General features: G+C 43.4%; 1 protein-coding gene across 1 annotated transcript in view; it reads right to left on the reverse strand.

Moving 5' to 3' along the window:
• Positions 1-21,074, reverse strand: part of LOC109891910 (C-type mannose receptor 2-like) — a 51,561-nt gene that overhangs the window by 28,689 nt on the left and 1,798 nt on the right. Inside the window, exons 2-9 of the mRNA XM_031827286.1 lie at positions 13,203-13,637; positions 9,305-9,478; positions 8,966-9,130; positions 8,541-8,654; positions 3,376-3,519; positions 2,698-2,889; positions 1,728-1,882; positions 1,456-1,560 (exon numbers count right to left, since the gene is read on the reverse strand). Of these exons, the coding sequence (XP_031683146.1) occupies positions 1,456-1,560; positions 1,728-1,882; positions 2,698-2,889; positions 3,376-3,519; positions 8,541-8,654; positions 8,966-9,130; positions 9,305-9,478; positions 13,203-13,637 (1,484 nt within the window). The remainder of the gene's footprint in view (positions 1-1,455; positions 1,561-1,727; positions 1,883-2,697; positions 2,890-3,375; positions 3,520-8,540; positions 8,655-8,965; positions 9,131-9,304; positions 9,479-13,202; positions 13,638-21,074) is intronic.

Consider the following 21,074-nt stretch of genomic DNA (forward strand, 5'->3'; position numbering starts at 1 on the left):
GTGAGGGAGTGAGGGAGCACATAAACACTAAATTACAGAAGCATCAGGATCAAACAGTAATACCTTTTTATGAGTAAACGTTTTTACCCTTTAAACAGGAGGAGAGGGTTGAAAGACAGCAGGAGAGGAGAGCACACAACCATGGGGGGAACTAGTCAAAGATAAGAAGAGAATTACAGTCTGTGAAATTGCAGAAAGAGAGAAAGACAGAGAGAGAGAGAGAGAGAGAGAGAGAGAGAGAGAGAGAGAGAGAGAGAGAGAGAGAGAGAGAGAGAGAAAAAGAAAGAAAGAAAGAAAGAAGGACAGAAAGAAGGACAGAAAGAAAGAAGGAAAGAAAGAAGGAAATAAAGAAAGAAGGAAAGAAAGAAAGAAGGACAGAAAGAAGGACAGAAAGAAGGAAAGAAAGAAGGAAAGAAAGAAGGAAATAAAGAAAGAAGGAAAGAAAGAAGGACAGAAAGAAGGAAAGAAAGAAAGAAGGAAATAAAGAAGGAAAGAAGGAAAGAAAGAAGGAAAGAAAGAAGGAAAGAAAGCAAGAAAGAAGGAGAGAAAGAAGGAAAGAAGGAAAGAAAGAAGGAAAGAAAGGAAAGAAGGAAAGAAAGAAAGAAAAAATGAAAGAAAGAAAGAAGGAAAGAAAGAAGGAAAGAAGGAAAGAAAGAAGGAAAGAAGGAAAGAAAGAAGGAAAGAAAGAAAAGAAAGAAAAGAAAGAAAAGAAGGAAAGAAAGAAAGAACGAAAAAGAGAGAGATGGGTTAACCAGATGTGAGACCTGTGGATATGGTTCATTTGTGTGTGGGTATTTTTGTGAATGTGAACACATTTGTGGGGCTGTCTGGGGGTAGGGTGTCTGGATGACCTCCCTGGCCCTGAGGGGGTGATTCAGAGCAAATACAGACTGGGGCGGAGGGGTGGTCAGAGGGCAGAGGGGCGGAAGGTGGAGGGGCGAGGGGTGTACAGGGATGGGGGCAGAGTGTGAGGGGGTGCACTCAAATATTCACAATCTGCATTCAGAGTGCCAGTGCTGACTGTCTGCATCTGGAGTTAGAACAGCGTGACGCTGCTAGAACTGTGAATAGAACCTTTCTAGACAGACAGAGAGAGGGACAGAGACGGAGAAACACAGATTGAGAGGAAGGAGAGAGAGAGAGAGAGAGAGAGAGAGAGAGAGAGAGAGAGAGAGAGAGAGGGAGAGAGAGCGAGAGAAAGAAAGTAGTGACCGAGAGAGAGAGAGAGAGAGAGAGAGAGAGAGAGAGAGAGAGAGAGAGGGAGAAAGTAGTGACCGAGAGAGAGAGAGAGAGAGAGAGAGAGAGAGAGAGAGAGAGAGATTGGGAGAAGGAGTGAGAGAAAAAAAGTAGAGAGGGGGGGAGCAAGATAGAGAGAAAGAGAGGAGAGACAAAGAGAGAGGGAAAAAGAGAACGTAGAAAGAGCGAAATAAAGAAAGCGACTATAGTAAATCTTACTGGTTTGCACCGGTGGTCCTGTTCCTGTCCGTCAGTCTTCTGGGCTGCTTTCTTACAGATGGACGGCAGGGTCTGGTTACAGGGACTGTCATTCCAGCGGCCTTCCTGTACACACACACGCACAGACGCACACACAGAGAAAGAGAGAGGACACAGCTGCAGAGTATAAACAATAGTGTTCCGTAACGGAGGCTTGCTGGCAGTGAGAACACACAGCTGTGAGATGGTTGAAGGGTCCAGACCATAGGGGTCAAAGGCCAAGGGTCACTCACGGGTCCCCAGATGGTGACACAGTCCTCGGGGGTGTTTTGGAAGTTGTTGGGCTCAAAGGGGTGCCAGTAAGTGAAGATGACGGGCGTGTGGTCTGTCCACTGGAAGTCCATCTGCATAGCCGTGTCATGGAGACCAATCCACAGCTCCTCCACATCTGACACACAGAGATAGGACGATAACTATCACAGAGCAGGGAGGAGGAGACACTACAGCAAGCACATTAGGACAGAAACAAGATGGGAGAAGCAGTGAGTGGAGTATTAGACTAAAGTGTTCCTAAAGGGTTCTTCGGTTGTCCCCATAGGAGAAGCCTTTTTTGTATCTAGGTACAAACCTTAAGGGTTCCATGTTGAGCCCTCCGTGGAAAGGGTTCTAGCTTGAACACCAAAGGATTCGACTTGGAACTGAAAGGGTTCTTTCCAGCTGGAACCAAAAAGGGTTCTTCAAAGGGTTTTCCAATGAGGACAGCCGAAGAACCCGTTTAGGTTGTAAGAGTGTAGGTAGGGTGTAACTACAGTATGCCAACCCCTGTCCTTATAGTGGGGTGGTGAAAAAAGTTGTAAATAACTTATTATATACAGTACCAGTCAAACGTTTGGACACACCTACTCATTCAAGGGCTTTTCCTTATTTCCACTTTGTAGAATAATAGGGAAGACATCAAAGCTATGAAATAACACATATGGAATCATGTACTAATCAAAAACTTTCCAATACTTTTGACTGGTACTGTATCTTTTTTATTTCACTTCATTTTTGTTGTTTCAGGTAAACAACCTCAACAAGTTGTACATATGTGCTATATATAAACACAAACAAGAAACCAGATCAAATGTCTCATATGAGAGAAACTGCTCGACACCGAAGTTGAAGCCTGTTTCTATGACATGTACAGTATTGTAGTGTCTGTGTAGCTGCCTGTCTTCAGGTTGAGGTACCTTACCGTGACATACTGCATTATCTGTGTACCTCGCTTGATGTTGTTGATGATGAACTCTAGTTCAGGCAGGGTGTGGAGGCTGACTAGGTTGGCCTCCATTTTCTGACAGGTTTTCTGAGCAGCGTCCCAGTTCACCTTCTCTGACGTCAGTCTGTAGCAGCCTGCCTGGAACGCCTGCCAGCCCACATCACACTCGTACTTCTCATCATCCGCCCACGAGTCTGCAGCCCACAGAGCAGAGACAGAGAGCAAACAGAAGGGAAATATATCCTATATTAACTATTTGTTAATACAGTAGAGAGCATATAACCCAATGGCTACACAAATCTAGGATGTATTTTTTTAAACTGTAACTACTCACATACAGTGTATGTAACTGTCCATGAAACAACAAACTACAGATGTAGGATCTTAATTTGAGCCTCTTTGCTACAGAGGGAAAATAATCCTGCAGCAACAGGAAATGTGAATTGTTATGTGGATTGTAACAAATGTACATTTTGCAGGGGATTTTTCATAGAGGAAAATCAAATCTGAAATTTGAAAGTGGAAATTACAAACATTAGAAGCCTTTTTAAAACTCAAATACACTACAAATGTGCCTTGCAGGGAAATTCTCAAATCAAGCTCCAACATCTGTAAAAGCTTTAGCAGGGAGGATTTGATAAGGAGGTCTAGAGTCTCGACCGGTGACTAGGCAGACAAACCGGTGGTGAAGGGGTCCAGGGTGGCATTGGGTCTCTTCTTACAGACGTAGGGAAGGGCTACAGAGCAGTCTCTGTTCTGCCAGCGGCCAGACGACTCTGTCCTGATCACCGCACAGTTCACCTCCTCCGCATGGCTCGGCTGGTCTGGGATTTAAATATAATGAATATTGGGAGATAGAAAGAAGAGACAGCTTAGAAGTTCTCTGTGTAGTCTGTGGTGTTAGTGTTGTAAACATATGGTAGAGGTTGGGTTGGGTTAAAAGGATGGTTGAGGTTAAAAGGATGGTTGAGGATGGATAAGGTTAAAAGGATGGTTGAGGACGGATAAGGTTAAAAGGATGGTTGAGGATGGATGAGGTTGGGTTAAAAGGATGGTCAATCACCAAGATGGCATAGCAGTCAGATGTCTTTTGTCCTTGTTGTGTCCCGTGTATATATATATATATATATTTACAACTTTCTTCGCATACCTTTTTATATATATATTTTTTATTTTCCATAAACTCATCTTCAAAACACTCTCCTGCAACCCGCCTCACCAATTTATAAAACAAGTATTATTTACCTCAAATCTGTAATCCTCCATAGAAGCTAACCAGAAGCTAACCAGAAGCTAACCAGAAGCTAGCCAGAAGCTAGCCAGAAGCTAACCAGAAGCTAATCAGAAGCTAGTTAGCTTCTTTACTGGCTAATCGTTAGTATTCAGCTAACCACGGTTTGTGGTCATCAGCTATCCTTTAGCTCGAAAATCTATTGCCAGTTTTGTACGGCGCGGCTCGGACCGGAACATACCGGACCTATTTTTCTTTCCATGTCCCCGGATTTCAACCGCAAGCTCTGGACATTTATACCTGGATCTCGCAGTTAGCTAGCTGCTATCCGTGTGACTATCGGCGTACGTCGATTCCGGAGCAAACATCAATGGACCCCTTTCTAAAATTATCTGCCGAAATTGTTGCCACCCCTATTACTAGCCTGTTCAACCTCTCGTTCGTGTCGTCTGAGATTCCCAAAGATTGGAAAGCAGCTGCGGTCATCCCCCTCTTCAAAGGGGGTGACTCTCTTGACCCAAACTGCTACAGACCTATATCTATCCTACCCTGCCTTTCTAAAGTCTTCGAAAGCCAAGTCAACAAACAGATTACCGACCATTTCGAATCTCACCATACCCTCTCTGCTATGCAATCTGGTTTCAGAGCTGGTCATGGGTGCACCTCAGCCACGCTCAAGGTCCTACACGATATCTTAACCGTCATTGATAAGAAACATTACTGTGCAGCCCTTTTCATTGATCTGGCCAAGGCTTTCAACTCTGTCAATCACCACATCCTCATCGGCAGACTCGACAGCCTTGGTTTCTCAAATGATTACCTCGCCTGGTTCACCAACTACTTCTCTGATAGAGTTCAGTGTGTCAAATCGGAGGGTCTGCTGTCCGGAACTCTGGCAGTCTCTATGGGGGTGCCACAGGGTTCAATTCTTGGACCGACTCTCTTCTCTGTATACATCAATGATGTCGCTCTTGCTGCTGGTGAGTCTCTGATCCACCTCTACGCAGACGACATCATTCTGTACACTTCTGGCCCTTCTTTGGACACTGTGTTAACAACCCTCCAGGCAAGCTTCAATGCCATACAACTCTCCTTCTGTGGCCTCCAATTGCTCTTAAATACAAGTAAAACTAAATGCATGCTCTTGAACAGATCGCTGTCTGCACCTGCCCGCCTGTCCAACATCACTACTCTGGACGGCTCTGACTTAGCATACGTGGACAACTACAAATACCTAGGTGTCTGGTTAGACTGTAAACTCTCCTTCCAGACCCACATCAAATATCTCCAATCCAAAGTTAAATCTAGAATTGGCTTCCTATTTCGCAACAAAGCATCCTTCACTCATGCTGCCAAACATACCCTTGTAAAACTGACCATCCTACCAATCCTCGACTTCGGCGATGTCATTTACAAAATAGCCTCCAATACCCTACTCAACAAATTGGATGCAGTCTATCACAGTGCCATCCACTTTGTCACCAAAGCCCCATATTCTACCCACCATTGCGACCTGTACGCTCTCGTTGGCTGGCCCTCGCTTCATACTCGTCGCCAAACCCACTGGCTCCATGTCATCTACAAGACCCTGCTAGGTAAAGTCCCCCCTTACCTCAGCTCGCTGGTCACCATAGCATCACCCACCTGTAGCATGCGCTCCAGCAGGTATATCTCTCTGGTCACCCCCAAAACCAATTATTTCTTTGGCCGCCTCTCCTTCCAGTTCTCTGCTGCCAATGACTGGAACGAACTACAAAAATCTCTGAAACTGGAAACACTTATCTCCCTTACTAGCTTTAAGCACCACCTGTCAGAGCAGCTCACAGATTACTGCACCTATTAGCCCACCTATAATTTAGCCCAAACAACTGCCTCTTTCCCTACTGTATATATTTTATTTTATTTATTTATTTTGCTCCTTTGCACCCCATTATTTTTATTTCTGCTTTGCACATTCTTCCACTGCAAATCTACCATTCCAGTGTTTTACTTGCTATATTGTATTTACTTCGCCATCATGGCCTTTTTTTGCCTTTAGGTTAAAAGGATGGTTGAGGAAGGATGAGGTTAAAAGAATGGTTGAGGATGGATGAGGTTAAAATTATGGTTGAGGATGGATAAGGTTAAAAGGATGGTTGAGGATGGATAAGGTTAAAAGGATGGTTGAGGATGGATAAGGTTAAAAGGATGGTTGAAGATGTATAAGGTTAAAAGGATGGTTGAGAATGGATCAGGTTAAAAGGATGGTTGAGAATGGATAAGGTTAAAAGGATGGTTGAGGATGGATAAGGTTAAAAGGATGGTTGAAGATGTATAAGGTTAAAAAGGATGGTTAAGAATGGATAAGGTTAAAAGGATGGTTGAAGATGTATAAGGTTAAAAGGATGGTTGAGAATGGATAAGGTTAAAAGGATGGTTGAGGATGGATAAGGTTAAAAGGATGGTTGAGGATGGATAAGGTTAAAAGGATGATTGAGGATGGATAAGGTTAAAAGGATGGTTGAGGATGGATATGGTTAAAAGGATGGCTGAGGACAGATAAGGTTAAAAGGTTGGTTGAGGATTGATGAGGTTAAAAGGATGGTTGAGGAAGGATGAGGTTAAAAGAATGGTTGAGGATGGATGAGGTTAAAATTATGGTTGAGGATGGATAAGGTTAAAAGGATGGTTGAGGATGGATAAGGTTAAAAGGATGGTTGAGGATGGATAAGGTTAAAAGGATGGTTGAGGATGGATAAGGTTAAAAGGATGGTTGAAGATGTATAAGGTTAAAAGGATGGTTGAGAATGGATCAGGTTAAAAGGATGGTTGAGAATGGATAAGGTTAAAAGGATGGTTGAGGATGGATAAGGTTAAAAGGATGGTTGAAGATGTATAAGGTTAAAAGGATGGTTAAGAATGGATAAGGTTAAAAGGATGGTTGAAGATGTATAAGGTTAAAAGGATGGTTGAGGATGGATAAGGTTAAAAGGATGGTTGAGGATGGATAAGGTTAAAAGGATGGTTGAGGATGGATAAGGTTAAAAGGATGGTTGAGGATGGATAAGGTTAAAAGGATGGTTGAGGATGGATAAGGTTAAAAGGATGGTTGAGGATAGATAAGGTTAAAAGGATGGTTGAGAATGGATCAGGTTAAAAGGATGGTTGAGAATGGATAAGGTTAAAAGGATGGTTGAGGATGGATAAGGTTAAAAGGATGGTTGAAGATGTATAAGGTTAAAAGGATGGTTAAGAATGGATAAGGTTAAAAGGATGGTTGAAGATGTATAAGGTTAAAAGGATGGTTGAGGATGGATAAGGTTAAAAGGATGGTTGAGGATGGATAAGGTTAAAAGGATGGTTGAGGATGGATAAGGTTAAAAGGATGGTTGAGGATGGATAAGGTTAAAAGGATGGTTGAGGATGGATAAGGTTAAAAGGATGGTTGACGATGTATAAGGTTAAAAGGATGGTTGAGAATGGATAAGGTTAAAAGGATGGTTGAAGATGTATAAGGTTAAAAGGATGGTTGAGGATGGATAAGGTTAAAATGATGGTTGAGGATGGATAAGGTTAAAAGGATGGTTGAGGATGGATAAGGTTAAAAGGATGGTTGAGAATGGATAAGGTTAAAAGGATGGTTGAGGATGTATAAGGTTAAAAGGATGGTTGAGGATGGATAAGGTTAAAAGGATGGTTGAGAATGGATAAGGTTAAAAGGATGGTTGAGGATGGATAAGGTTAAAAGGATGGTTGAAGAGGGATGAGATTGGTTTGGGTTAAAAGGTGCAGGTTGGCATTTATTGTCATGAATATTGCCCTGAAAGCAGCTCTGCAGTGGTCACTTGCTGGCACAGCCACAAAGTCATAAAACCTGATTTTAAACCTAACCATAACCATAACCCTAACCATGTTAACCCTAATGCCTAACCCTAACCTTACATTAAGACCCAAAAAATAATTTTCATACATTTTTACTATCTAGTCAATTTTGACTTTACAGCTGGCCCATCTAGCGGAGATCGCTCAGTTCTGCTTCCAGGGCAAGATTCAGGACAATAAACATCCATCTGCTTTTAAAATGATGGTTGAGGATGGATGAGGTTTGGTTGGGTTAGAAAGATGTTTGAGGATGGTTTAGGTTGGGTTAAAAAGACGGTTGAGGATGGTTGAGGTTGGGTTAAAAAGACGGTTGAGGATGGTTGAGGTTGGGTTAGAAAGATGTTTGAGGATGGTTGAGGTTGGGTTAAAAAGACGGTTGAGGATGGTTGAGGTTGGGTTAGAAAGATGTTTAAGGATGGTTGAGGTTGGGTTAAAAAGACGGTTGAGGATGGTTGAGGTTGGGTTAGAAAGATGTTTGAGGATGGTTGAGGTTGGGTTAAAAAGACGGTTGAGGATGGTTGAGGTTGGGTTAGAAAGATGTTTGAGGATGGTTGAGGTTGGGTTAAAAAGACGGTTGAGGATGGTTGAGGTTGGGTTAGAAAGATGTTTGAGGATGGTTGAGGTTGGGTTAAAAAGACGGTTGAGGATGGTTGAGGTTGGGTTAGAAAGATGTTTGAGGATGGTTGAGGTTGTGTTAAAAAGACTGTTGAGGATGGTTGAGGTTGGGTTGGGTTAAAGACAGTGTTCTCTCACCATTCTCCCAGTTGAGGTATTTGAGCGGGGAGGAGTCAGCCCACTGCCAGCCTCCGGTGATGTCCAGGTCATTCAGACCGATCCACAGAGCAGCACTGTAACCAGTCAGCAAACCTACAGCAGTCAGGGAGAGACTTCTCTTAAAAACACAAGATGTTCTCATATAAACAGAGGCAAAATCACACTCCACCTCTTTAAAACTATTAGAGAAGAGGCGAGTTGAGAAAAGACGGTAACCCTTGATTGTAAGGTATGCTTTTAAATGGCTTATACACGCTTAATACATAGTTGTTTACAAGCAATGTCTAATACCATTTCACAACAGACCTATAAACACATTTCCATCAAACCGAGAATAAGGAAGAAAAGCGCTCCCGTGTTGTAGCACAGAGGACTGCATTTTAGCCTCTCCTCTGGTCTCCTACCGTTGATGTAGGTCTGCTCATGCAGCTTGGTGACACTGAGCAGGTCAGCCCCCTGCTGTTGGCAGCTGATGCGAGCCTCGCTCCATGACAGGGTGGCCTGGAAGTTGAACTGGTAGCAGCTGTCTGTCAGGGGGTCTGTGTCCCAGAACGTCTCACAGTCATTGCCTGGGAGGGGGAGGGAGGGAGTGGGAGAGAGAGGGGAGGGGAGGGAGAAACAGAGATCATTGCAAGGGGGAAAAAGTCATAGAGAGAGACATAGAAAGAGTCTGTGGTGCGTGTGTGTGTGTGGGGTGTGGAGGAGGTGGAGGGGGAATATAGCTGTGTGAGACGGTGACTCACTCTTAACAGGACAGAAGCCCCAGAGTTCGTCCTTGCCATAGTCGAAGGTGGTGGCACACCACAGGTGACCGTCCTCTCTGCCAATACTGGTGCAGTTGTGGAACCACTGGCTATCGTACATGAAGGGCAGGTAGCAGGGCCGACCGTGAGAGTTCCCCTGGATAGTATAGATCTCTGCAAAGGCACACGATGGAAAGACTTCAAATCCCAGGATGCACTGGAACTGAAGCGCCACTTTCTGTCCCAAATTGATTTGTGTGGATAGTTTTTACTGAGCAAGTAAATCTGTGTACTTTGGAAAGTCCATCAAAGGTAAACAATAAACCAAAATAGACCAGATAATGGAAAAACAATCAAACAATTTACATCTGAAAAATAAATACATCAGGACAAAGCTTTATAAAAACTATATACTGTCTCAAACTAAAAAGTATGCCAGACAAAGTCATTTTCATTTTCACTAGCAAGTGACAAGGGTAGGAAAGATACTCTTTCCAAAAAACCTTCTCTAAAATAATAAAATATTGAGTTTAGTTTATAAGCAGCTGTTTTAGTTATTTTTTCCAGTCTATTATGAAACTGCCATGTATAAACTAAACTCCATTATTCTTTGAGAGTTGAATGAACTTTATTTTGAATGAAACCTGATCTCCACAGTTTGACAAAATGCCCATGGGTTGCCACGGTAGCCTCTGCATTCCACTGGACAGCGGGGTATGAAGAAAAGGACAGCGGGGACAATTCAAATCAACTCTCCAAGACACGATGGAGAAAGAGAGAGAGCGGGAGAGGGAAGAGAGCGAGCGAGCGAGGAAGGATTGAGAGAGAGGGAGAAAGAGAGCGGTAGAGAGAAAGAGCTGTAAAGAAAGGGACTGGAAGGGCGTCTGCGATGTTACCAAAACACACAGAGAACGAGCCAGACCCATGGAAAGTAGGGCATATGTGTTAAAAAGGGGGAAAGGCCTAGAAAGTTCCCTCCCTCCTTAATTTCCCTCTCTTCTCCACCAGTGGCTGGTTCGTGTCAAGCTGCTAGCCTGCTAGCTACACAGCGGGGTGACTAATGTCCGTGGCATTCTTTATTCAGCAGCCTGTTGACTTCACAAAAGCAAGTTGTGCGGAATGGCAGTTAAAAGTTACAAATGCCTTTTGCCTCCCCACAAAAAAAGGAAAGAAAAGAAGAAGAGGAAAGATAGAGGAGGAATGTAAAGAAGGAGAGGAAGGATATAGGAGGAAAGTAAAGAAGGAGAGGAAGGATATAGGAGGAAAGTAAAGAAGGAGAGGAAAGATAGAGGAGGAAAGTAAAGAAGGAGAGGAAAGATAGAGGAGGAAAGTAAAGAAGGAGAGGAAAGATAGAGGAGGAAAGTAAAGAAGGAGAGGAAGGATATAGGAGGAAAGTAAAGAAGGAGAGGAAGGATATAGGAGGAAAGTAAAGAAGGAGAGGAAAGATAGAGGAGGAAAGTAAAGAAGGAGAGGAAAGATAGAGGAGGAAAGTAAAGAAGGAGAGGAAAGATAGAGGAGGAAAGTAAAGAAGGAGAGGAAAGATAGAGGAGGAATGTAAAGAAGGAGAGGAAAGATAGAGGAGGAAAGTAAAGAAGGAGAGGAAAGATAGAGGAGGAATGTAAAGAAGGAGAGGAAAGATATAGGAGGAAAGTAAAGAAGGAGAGGAAAGATATAGGATGAAAGTAAAGAAGGAGAGGAAAGAGAGAGGAGAGAGGAGGAAAGTAAAAAAGTCATTTTCTGGACTTAGGTTGTAGGAGATCTGGTTTTAATTGCAGTCAGACAGGCTAGAGACGGTATTTCAAAGACTAAGCCCAGCAGAAAGGCTGTCTGTGCAACTTAAATAATAACATTTGATATCTGCATGAATAATACTACTACTAATAATAGTGGAAACGAGGCTTTGCTTCAAAACCACACTGTTATCCCTTCAGCGGGGGGCTTCAACTCCTAGGTCCTACGTAAACACTAACATACGTAGGCTAGAACTGGGTGATATGGACAAAAATCCACATTGTGATAAATTGCCTGAATTGATGCAATAATGATAAATAGAGGGATAGTTTATAACATTAATGTGCAACAAGTTTTTTAAACGTTTCCTTTAAACTACTAACTTACTACGAGACTGATGGTTGTAGCCATCAACTGTCCCATTAACAATCACCCACATTAACACACTTACTTCATGTCAAACTTCACGTTTCTCTAGTACAGGCTACGTATCATAATGAACGATATCAGAGAAATGCCTGCGATAAGTGATCGGTATGGTCGGTGTCAATCATTTCCGGTTTAATGAGCCAACTCTACTGTAGGCTATGTGAGGGCAAGGGCATTCCACTGTTTACGTCTTGAGTTTACAAACACAGAGCGAGAGGGCTTTCCTTAGCTATCTTGCTGGCGGACTGCCAGTCAGTCATACAGTCGACAGAGAGGCCCAGGGCAAAAGAAATTGCAGCATGCGTCTGAACAGATAGAGCTGTACCCTCCTCAACAGTACAACACAGCTGACTAACCCTACCTATCTCTCTGATTTGGTCCTGCCGTACATACCTACACGTACGCTACGGTCACAAGACGCAGCCTCCTAATTGTCCCTAGAATTTCTAAGCAAACAGCTGGAGGCAGGGATTTCTCCTATAGAGCTCCATTTTTATGGAATGGTCTGCCTACCCATGTGAGAAACGCAAACTCGGTCTTTACTGAAGACTCATCTCTTCAGTGGGTCATATGATTGAGTGTAGTCTGGCCCAGGAGTGTGAAGGTGAACGGAAAGACTCTGGAGCAACGAACCGCCCTTGCTGTCTCTGCCTGGCCGGTTCCCCTCTCTCCACTGGGATTCTCTGCCTCTAACCCTATTACAGGGGCTGAGTTACTGGCTTACTAGGGCTCTTTCATACCATCCCTAGGAGGGGTGCGTCACTTGAGTGGGTTGAGTCACTGATGTGATCTTCCTGTTTGGGTTGGCGCCCCCCCTTGGGTTGTGCCGTGGCAGAGATCTTTGTGGGCTATACTCGGCCTTGTCTCAGGATGGTAAGTTGGTGGTTGAAGATATCCCCTGATGTGGGGGCTGTGCTTTGCAAAGTGGGTGGGGTTATATCTTGCCTGTTTGGCCCTGTCCGGGGGTGTCATCGGATGGGGCCACAGTGTCTCCTGACCCCTCCTGTCTCAGCCTCCAGTATTTATGCTGCAGTAGTTTATGTGTCGGGGGGCTCAGTTTGTTATATCTGGAGTACCTCTCCTGTCCTATCCGGTGTCCTGTGTGAATTGAAGTATGCTCTCTCTAATTCTCTCTTTCTCTCTTTCTTTCTCTCTCTCGGAGGACCTGAGCCCTAGGACCGTGCCTCAGGACTACCTGGCATGATGACTCCTTGCTGTCCCCAGTCCACCTCCAGTTTCAACTTATTATTTTTTGGCCATGCTGGTCATTTATGAACATTTGAACATCTTGGCCATGTTCTGTTATAATCTCCACCCGGCATGGCCAGAAGAGGACTGGCCAACCCACATAGCCTGGTTCCTCTCTAGGTTTCTTCCTAGGTTTTGCCTTTCTAGGGAGTTTTTCCTAGCCACTGTGCTTCTACACCTGCGTTGCTTGCTGTTTGGGGTTTTAGGCTGGGTTTCTGTACAGCACTTTGAGATATCAGCTGATGTACGAAGGGCTATATAAATACATTTTATTTTATTTTGATTTGATATTGCAAAATGGCTGACTCCCTTTGCCTACCAGAGTCGAACTGACGACTTGTTGCTCCCCCATACCAAAACAAAATCAAGACTGACCAGAATGACTTGTTCAACTTACATTTCCCTTTACCAGAGAAAGAGTACCAAAATAGCATCATCAACCGTTTGTAATCCACTGGAATTACTTTGCAAACCAAAAGTAGAAGCTCACCACGATAGCTCCTAGAACAAAGGTCCTGATCGTCCCCAAAGAGCCTCCACTTGAGCCCCTCCCGTAGGGGCTTGACATCCGAGGCCACCGCTGAGGAGTTAGCGGAGGGGTTAACAGTGTGCGAGGGTGACGGCAGGTACAGGTTGAGGTTGTCCAACACCTGGGAACAGTACCAGGTCCAGCGGACCCCGGGAGGCTCTCTGTCACAGGGGTAGACGCCCAGCAGTGAGGCGTCCTCCCTGGAGCTGTAGTTGCCTGTTGTCAGGCCCAGGCACAGAGAGGAGCCTAGGTTGAAGAGTCGGCCCCGGGTCACCCACTTCCACTTCTGGGCATCATCCTCGCAGGACTCGGACAGGGACAGGGAGTGACCCTGCACCCCTAGACAGCCCTGAGCCCCCTCGTGGAAGAACACAAACACATCACCATTCACAGGCTCTGTGGAGAGAGAGATAGAGAAACACACAGAGAGAGAAGGGCATTCTATGCCATCAAAAGGAACATAAATTTCAACATACCAATTAGGATCTGGCTAAAAATACTTGAATCAGTCATAGTGCCCATTGCTCTTTATGGTTGTGAGGCCTGGGGTCCGCTCACCAACCAAGACTTCAGAAAATGGGACAAACACCAAATTGAGACTCTGCATGCAGAATTCTGAAAAAATATCCTCCGTGTACAACGTAGAACACCAAAAAATGCATGCAGAGCAGAATTAGGCCGATACCCATTAATGATCAAAATCCAGAAAAGAGCCGTTAAATTCTACAACCACCTAAAAGGAAGCGATTCCCAAACCTTCCATAACAAAGCCATCACCTACAGAGAGATGAACCTGGAGAAGAGTCCCCTAAGCAAGCTGGTCCTGGGGCTTTGTTCACAAACACAAACACACCCCACAGAGCCCCAGGACAGCAGCACAATTAGACCCAACCAAATCATGAGAAAACAAAAAGATAATTACTTGACACATTGGAAATAATTAATTTAAAAAACAGAGCAAACTAGAATGCTATTTGGCCCTAAACAGAGAGTACACAGCGGCAGAATACCTGACCACTGTGACTGACCCAAACTTAAGGAAAGCTTTGACTATGTACAGACTCAGTGAGCATAGCCTTGCTATCGAGAAAGGCCGCCGTAGGCAGACATGGCTCTCAAGAGAAGACAGGCTATGTGCTCACTGCCCACAAAATGAGGTGGAAACTGAGCTGCACTTCCTAACCTCCTGCCCCATGTATGACCATATTAGAGAGGCATATTTCCCTCAGATTACACAGATCCACAAAGAATTCGAAAACAAATCCAATCTTGATAAAATCCCATATCTACTGGGTGAAATTCCACAGTGTGCCATCACAGCAGCAAGATTTGTGACCTGTTGCCACGAGAAAAGGGCAACCAGCGAAGAACACACACCATTGTAAATACAGCCCATATTTATGCTTATTTATTTTATCTTGTGTCCTTTAACCATTTGTACATTGCTAAAACACTGTATATATATAATATGACATTTGTCTTTATTGTTTTGAAACTTCTGTATGTGTAATGTTTACTGTTAATTTTTATTGTTTATTTCACTTTTGTATATTATCTACCTCACTTGCTTTGGCAATGTTAACACATGTTTCCCATGCCAATAAACCCCTTGAATTGAATTGAGAGAGACACATAGGGAGAGAGAGAGAGAGAGAGAGAGAAACACAGAGAGAGAGAGACACAGAGAGAGAGAAAGCGAGAGAGAAAGCGAGAGAGATAGAGAGAGAGAGAGGACAGTCAATAACACTGTTCAGGAACTATTCCATATTTAGCTGCTAATGTGGAGACCAAAATCAATATCACTGTTAATGGAGGTCCTGCTTTGCTAGAGCAAGCATCTTTCAGCTGGTTGTGGTGCTGTTCATAGGCTAGCTTTCTCACAACAATACCTAGCCCACCTAGTTATATCTCCTCTCACATCTATGACAAAACAGACAAAAAAGTTGGAGAAAGAAATAATTTCATTTGCGTATTTGAAAGACCAGAGGAGGCTCACAGACCTGTATCAACTTAAGCAGACATTTACCAAGGTTGTGTGTTTAGACAAGTGTTCATTGGAGGGGGGGGCTGCTGCTTTTAAAATGTGGCTGCACATGTTTTTTCACGCGTCTTTTAATGTTGGTAATGTCTATTTATTTGTTATTTCCTGTCAGATTCTGGGATATTTTCCCCGTTTCAGACGTGTGACCTGGAATGGCCTTTCTCCTCTGTGGTCTGAATGTCATGTGAGGGAAGGTTGGCTGAAGAACTAAAAGAGTATCTAATGCCTTCAATAGAGTTCTAGCCCCAGACCCATTGATCGCTCTGTTTGATACAGTTGATGGGAATAGTCGGGAAGGGAAAGCTGTCTCTCTTTGTACTCTATTAGCCAAAAGGCTCATATTGCAATTTTGGAAATTGGAGACTGTACCTGCCTTTGAAATGTGGTTACAGGATTTAGGGAATGTAATACATATGGAAAAGATTCGATACAATACCTCCAATAGAAGTCCAATGTTTTACAAAATATGGCAGCCGATACTTCATAACTAGGTTGACGATCTGCTGCTACTCTGTGCTGTACTCCACTCAATATTTATTTTTGGCTTAACTACACTGATTGTAATGACTATATGCTGTCTTCTTATACATGTACCACCTAATAGGATGTTGTTTTATTTTGTGTATGTGTGAGTTAAGTTTGGTCCTCTAAATTGTCCATCCCATTCAACAGGACAATCAATGTCATAGTTAGTATTGCTGTCTTTTTATTAGATTCTTTATTGGAAAATAATAAACATATTATTTTTAAAAAAGAAAAGAAGAACTAAATGAGGTCTGAGGTTTTGGGGGACTGGTTTGGAACTTTATCCGGAGAACATGTCTGGTTTCATATTTGAAGATGTTTCTGTTGTCAATATCGGATAATATACATGTCATTACTTTACTTAATTATGCCAGTAATTTACCCAGACCGAGTGGCCCTACAGTTAATCCTCAAAAAAGGTACAATGAAATGTCATGAACTGTACCTTGGCTTAGTTCATCCTCATGTAGTAATGTATATGTCAATGTGCCCTGCGCATTGGGTCTCTACTGTAGGCTCTGTGTAAAGACAAGAGCAAGTATACTGTATACACTCCAGCCCTGTATGAACTGATAAGAGAAGGAGGTAGAGAGAAAGCGAGATACTGTGTCTAAGCTAGCTAGATACTGGCTGGACTCCAGCCACTTTGACTGGAATGTTGGGAAGAAAACAACCTTCCCAAAAACCCACTGTGGTTTTCTCTCCTGCCCACATCTTCTCTGAGCTTTTCTTTTTCTTCTCCTGCAATGGGGGTTATGGGGATTGGGAGGTTAAGGCCAGGTGATTCAAAAGTGTGTGCACTGGTAGAGGAGAGAGCGAGGGACGGAAAGGGGGAGAAAGAGAGGAAGAAAGAGAGGAGAGGGAGAGCAGCTGTGATGTTAAGTGAACACAAAGAGCAAGGAGAAAAAAGGGAATGACCCCAAAACTAACACAAGCCCTCCTCAGTGAATCTAGGTCCAGAGAAGAGTAACAGAGAGAGAGAGAGAGCGTCAGCATTCCTCCTTCACGGGGCCCTCCGAGGGGCCAGGATGTGGGGAAGGTGGGACAGATCACTGGGCGTTGGACTGAACATAGGGAAAGGGGGGATACCTAGTCAGTCGCACAACCGAATGCATTCAACTGAAATGTGTCTTCCGCATTTAACCCAACCCCTCTGAATCAGATGGCTCTGGTATGGTTATACTTGAGTCCACACACAGAACAGGGGTCCTGGCCTGTAGCACAAAAACCTCCTCAAGTCATCTAATCAGTCCACTGTAGCTCTCTCACAGAACTAGCAACACCGCCCTTGCAGCACTACCAACACTAAAACGACGGAGAATCTCCATAAAAAGAGTCCCTACAAAGTCGTTATAAAGCAGAATTTCAATCGGTGTACAGCACTAGCTTTTCTCAGACTCACTCAAACTCTGTTGCAAAGTTGTTGAGAAATAATAGTCAGCTTGTGGCCTTGGACGGCTTCCAGATGCTGCAAAGGCAGAAGTTACTAAACACAATGGCTGAGTGGTTCCACAGAGCTGTGAGCCTCCACTGGCAGTGCTTTGTACAGTGTAATCAGATATAATTACCAGCTAGCGCTGACTGCTGCAGACATCTCACTGTAGCACCATGTCGTTAGTCCTGTTTACTGTCCACTAATTGTGACGCAATAAAGATTCAGGAGTCAAAATGCTTTTTTCTCACATGGTAATGGTACGCCTCTGGAAAAATATTTAAAAATATTTAAAAATATTTACTATGCACTCTTAGAATATTTTAACTTGTATTATTTATTTAACCTTTATTTAACTAGGCAAGTCAGTTAAGAACAAATTCTTATTTACAATGACGGCCTAGGAACAGTGGGTTAACTGCCGTGTTCAGGGGCAGAACGACAGATTTTTACATTGTCCGCTCAGGGATTCAATCTAGCAACCACTAGGCTACCTGCCGCAAGATGCAGTGCCTTTGACCGATGCGCCACTCCAGGTATAACTATTTTGGGTTCCATGTAAAAACCCTCTGTGGGAAGGGTTCTACATGGAACCCATAAGGGATTCTTCAAAGGGTTCTCCTATTGGGACAGCCAAAGAACCCTTTTTGGTTATAGATAGCACCTTTGTCATTGAAGTAAAAGAATGAGGGGCAGGTTCTATGAGTTTATAATTTCAGACTCCGATTATTAAAGTAACACAATCCATGAAAAACCTTTCCATGGCCTCATTTCTCTCTAGGGAAGTCATTGTCTGTCATTTCCATTAAACGGCATGTGTTCAATAACCTTGCTACAGTTAGTCAAGCACGCTCTACAGTTCTCCAACAGCAAAGACCATCTGAGTCCTGGTAATGTCATACCGTATGGACCCTGTAGAACAGACAGTTCAGCAAAGTCGCTGTCTTTGATGCCTCTCAATTCAAGGATCTTTCTTACCTTGTGGTCCATGCCAAAACATTTAGCAGTGCTCCCAGCTACCCCGGTCTGAAAATCCAACCCTTCTATATGTTCTTTTAACGGGCTCTTCTCTGCCGTGACAGGCAATCCACCCCAGCTGCGTGCAAATTAAGGGTTCAACTTTGCCCTTCCCAAATTGTCAGAACACTGTACAGAACAATGAATTCATTTTGGACATCTACAGCGCTGGCTTAACTTCTTGGTGACAGGGGGGCAGTATTGAGTAGCTTGGATGAATAAGGTGCCCAGAGTAAACTGCCTGCTACTCTGTCCCAAATGCTAATATATGCATATTATTAGTAGTATTCTAAAACTGTTTGAATGATGTATGTGAGTATAACAGAACTCATATGGCAGGCAAAAACCTGAGAAACATCCAACCAGGAAGTGGGAAATCTGAGGTTTGTAGTTTTTCAACTCTTTGCCATTCCAATATACAGTGTAAAAGGGGTCATATTTCACTTCCTAAGGCTTCCACTAGATGTCAACAGTCTTTAGAACGTTGTTTCAGGCTTCTACTGTGAAGTGGGGGCGAATGAGAGGGGATTGAGCCAGGTGTCTGGCAGAGTGCCACAGGCGTGCGATCATAAGAGAGTTGGCTCTCGTTCCATTGCTTTTCTACAGACAATGGAATTCTCCGGTTGGAACATTATTGAACATTTATGATAAAAACATCCTAAAGATTGATTCTATATTTAGTTTGACAAGTTTCTACGGGCTGTAACGGAACTTTTTAAACTTTTCTTCTTTTTTAAAAAACTTTTCTGAACACGCGTTTGGATTTGTTTACCAAACGCCCTAACAAAAGAAGCTATTTGGACATAAATTATGAACTTTATCGAACAAATCAAACATTTATTGTGGAACTGGGATTCCTGGGAGTGCATTCTGATGAAGACCATCAAAGGTAAGTGAATATTTATAATGCTATTTCTGACTAATGTTGACTACACAATATGGCGGATATCTTTTTGGCTGCTTTGTTGTCTGAACACTGTACTCAGATTATTGCATGGTTTGACACAGCGGTTGCATTAAGGAGAAGTATATCTCTAATTCCATGTATAACACTTGTATTTTCATCAACATTTATGATGAGTATTTCTGTAAATTGATGTGGCTCTCTGCAAAATCACTGCATGTTTTAGAACTACCGAACATAACACGCCAATGTAAAATGAAATATTTGGATATAAATATGCACTTTATCGAACAAAACATACATGTATTGCATAACATGAAGTCCTATGAGTGTCATCTGATGAAGATCATCAAAGGTTATTGATTAATTTTATCTCTATTTGTGCTTTTTGTGACTCCTCTCTTTGGCTGGAAAAATGGCTGTGTTTTTCTGTGAGTTGGTGGTGCTTTCGCTTTTTGAAATCAGACACTGTGGCTGGATTAACGAGAATTGTATCTTTAAAATGGTGTAAAATACTTGTATGCTTGAGGAATTTTAATTATGGGATTTTTGTTGTTTTGAATTTGGCGCCTTGCACTTTCACTGGCTGTTGGTGAGGTGGGACGCTACCGTCCCACATACCCCAGAGAGGTTATGCCGGATGCTCTGAAGTAAGCAGCGCTGCTTCCAGTGGTGTGTGATTTCCTTGACAAGGCTTACATAACGATGGTTTTGGCCATGCTAACACTTGGCTTAGCAACACTTACGACAGTGTGGTAAGAGGAGTTTTTAGGAGACATAAATGCTATTAAAAGCAGCCTAATGTCATTTTGTCTTTTGTCATGATGAGAATCAGAGCCACAACAAAAGGAATGTTGGTTTTCTGTGGCTACCAAGGCAGTAAAACTGAGACTACCTATTAGACCTTGATGACTAGTTTCCCACAGGACATGACTAGTACCCAACAAGCTGGGCACTGATGTTACTGATGTGAAGTAGAAGCTCTAACTTCTCAAAGTGTTCACACCTGGGCCCTGCAGCTGTGTTTGAAGTGTTGGTTCAACCTCAGATGGCTCTGCTGAGTAAAAGACAAACTTCAAATGTAATTCCAGAAGCGGATTTGAAAGTGTTTGATGTGAATACAGTAAAGCACAGATCAACAGCTTCACCAAATTTTGACGAAAGTTAAACCTTGGGAAAGTACAACCAGAACAACACCCATCTAGCCTGATCCCTCCTCTCCCCCTCTCCCACTCCCTGCCCCGTCACCCTGCTCAGACCAATGCCAGTTTCCTGCTGCAAAAGAGAGCGGTTTAAACCTGCAGCCAAGAACAACGGAACATGAGGAGCCAAGAGCAGAGAGTTTGATGTTCCCAGAACCGCCTTCTTCTCCTCCAACTCTGGCTGGTGTGTTGATGAGGTCTCTCTGGGCGTGGGGGTGTGAGCAGGGCACCGGAGCTGGAGCACAGAGGTCCAGTGGAGGCCGAGGTACATGAAACAAAGGTGACTGACTTGATCCACACTGAGGTGAGACGTACTGGAGAGATGGAGGCAATGGGACTGGGAACCACATTGGGATAGAAATTTGAAATAACAAATATTTCACTCCCATAGATGTAGAAACAAAATGGAGTAAAAGTGTGGGTGGATGTTATTGGATAAGAACAACAATGATGATAGATTCTGGTCTCAGGTTAAAGACCCCCAGGTCTAAATGAAGGTGTGGTTGTGGGACCAAAGGATTGTCTTTGAACCTTTTTCTTATTTTGACAGATGTTTGCGATGAAAGGGGACGCTTGTTTTACGGGTAAGCTTTATAAAACAGAACATCTCCTTGTCCAGTAAAAACAGCAACCAACAAATAGACAGGACATTCCAGCCTGTTAGTGTGTTTGTTTCTATTTCTTTTACGACGGTCCAGGCCAGCCTCTGAAA

Source organism: Oncorhynchus kisutch, linkage group LG6 (assembly GCF_002021735.2).
Source record: "Oncorhynchus kisutch isolate 150728-3 linkage group LG6, Okis_V2, whole genome shotgun sequence".
Lineage (NCBI taxonomy): Eukaryota > Metazoa > Chordata > Actinopteri > Salmoniformes > Salmonidae > Oncorhynchus > Oncorhynchus kisutch.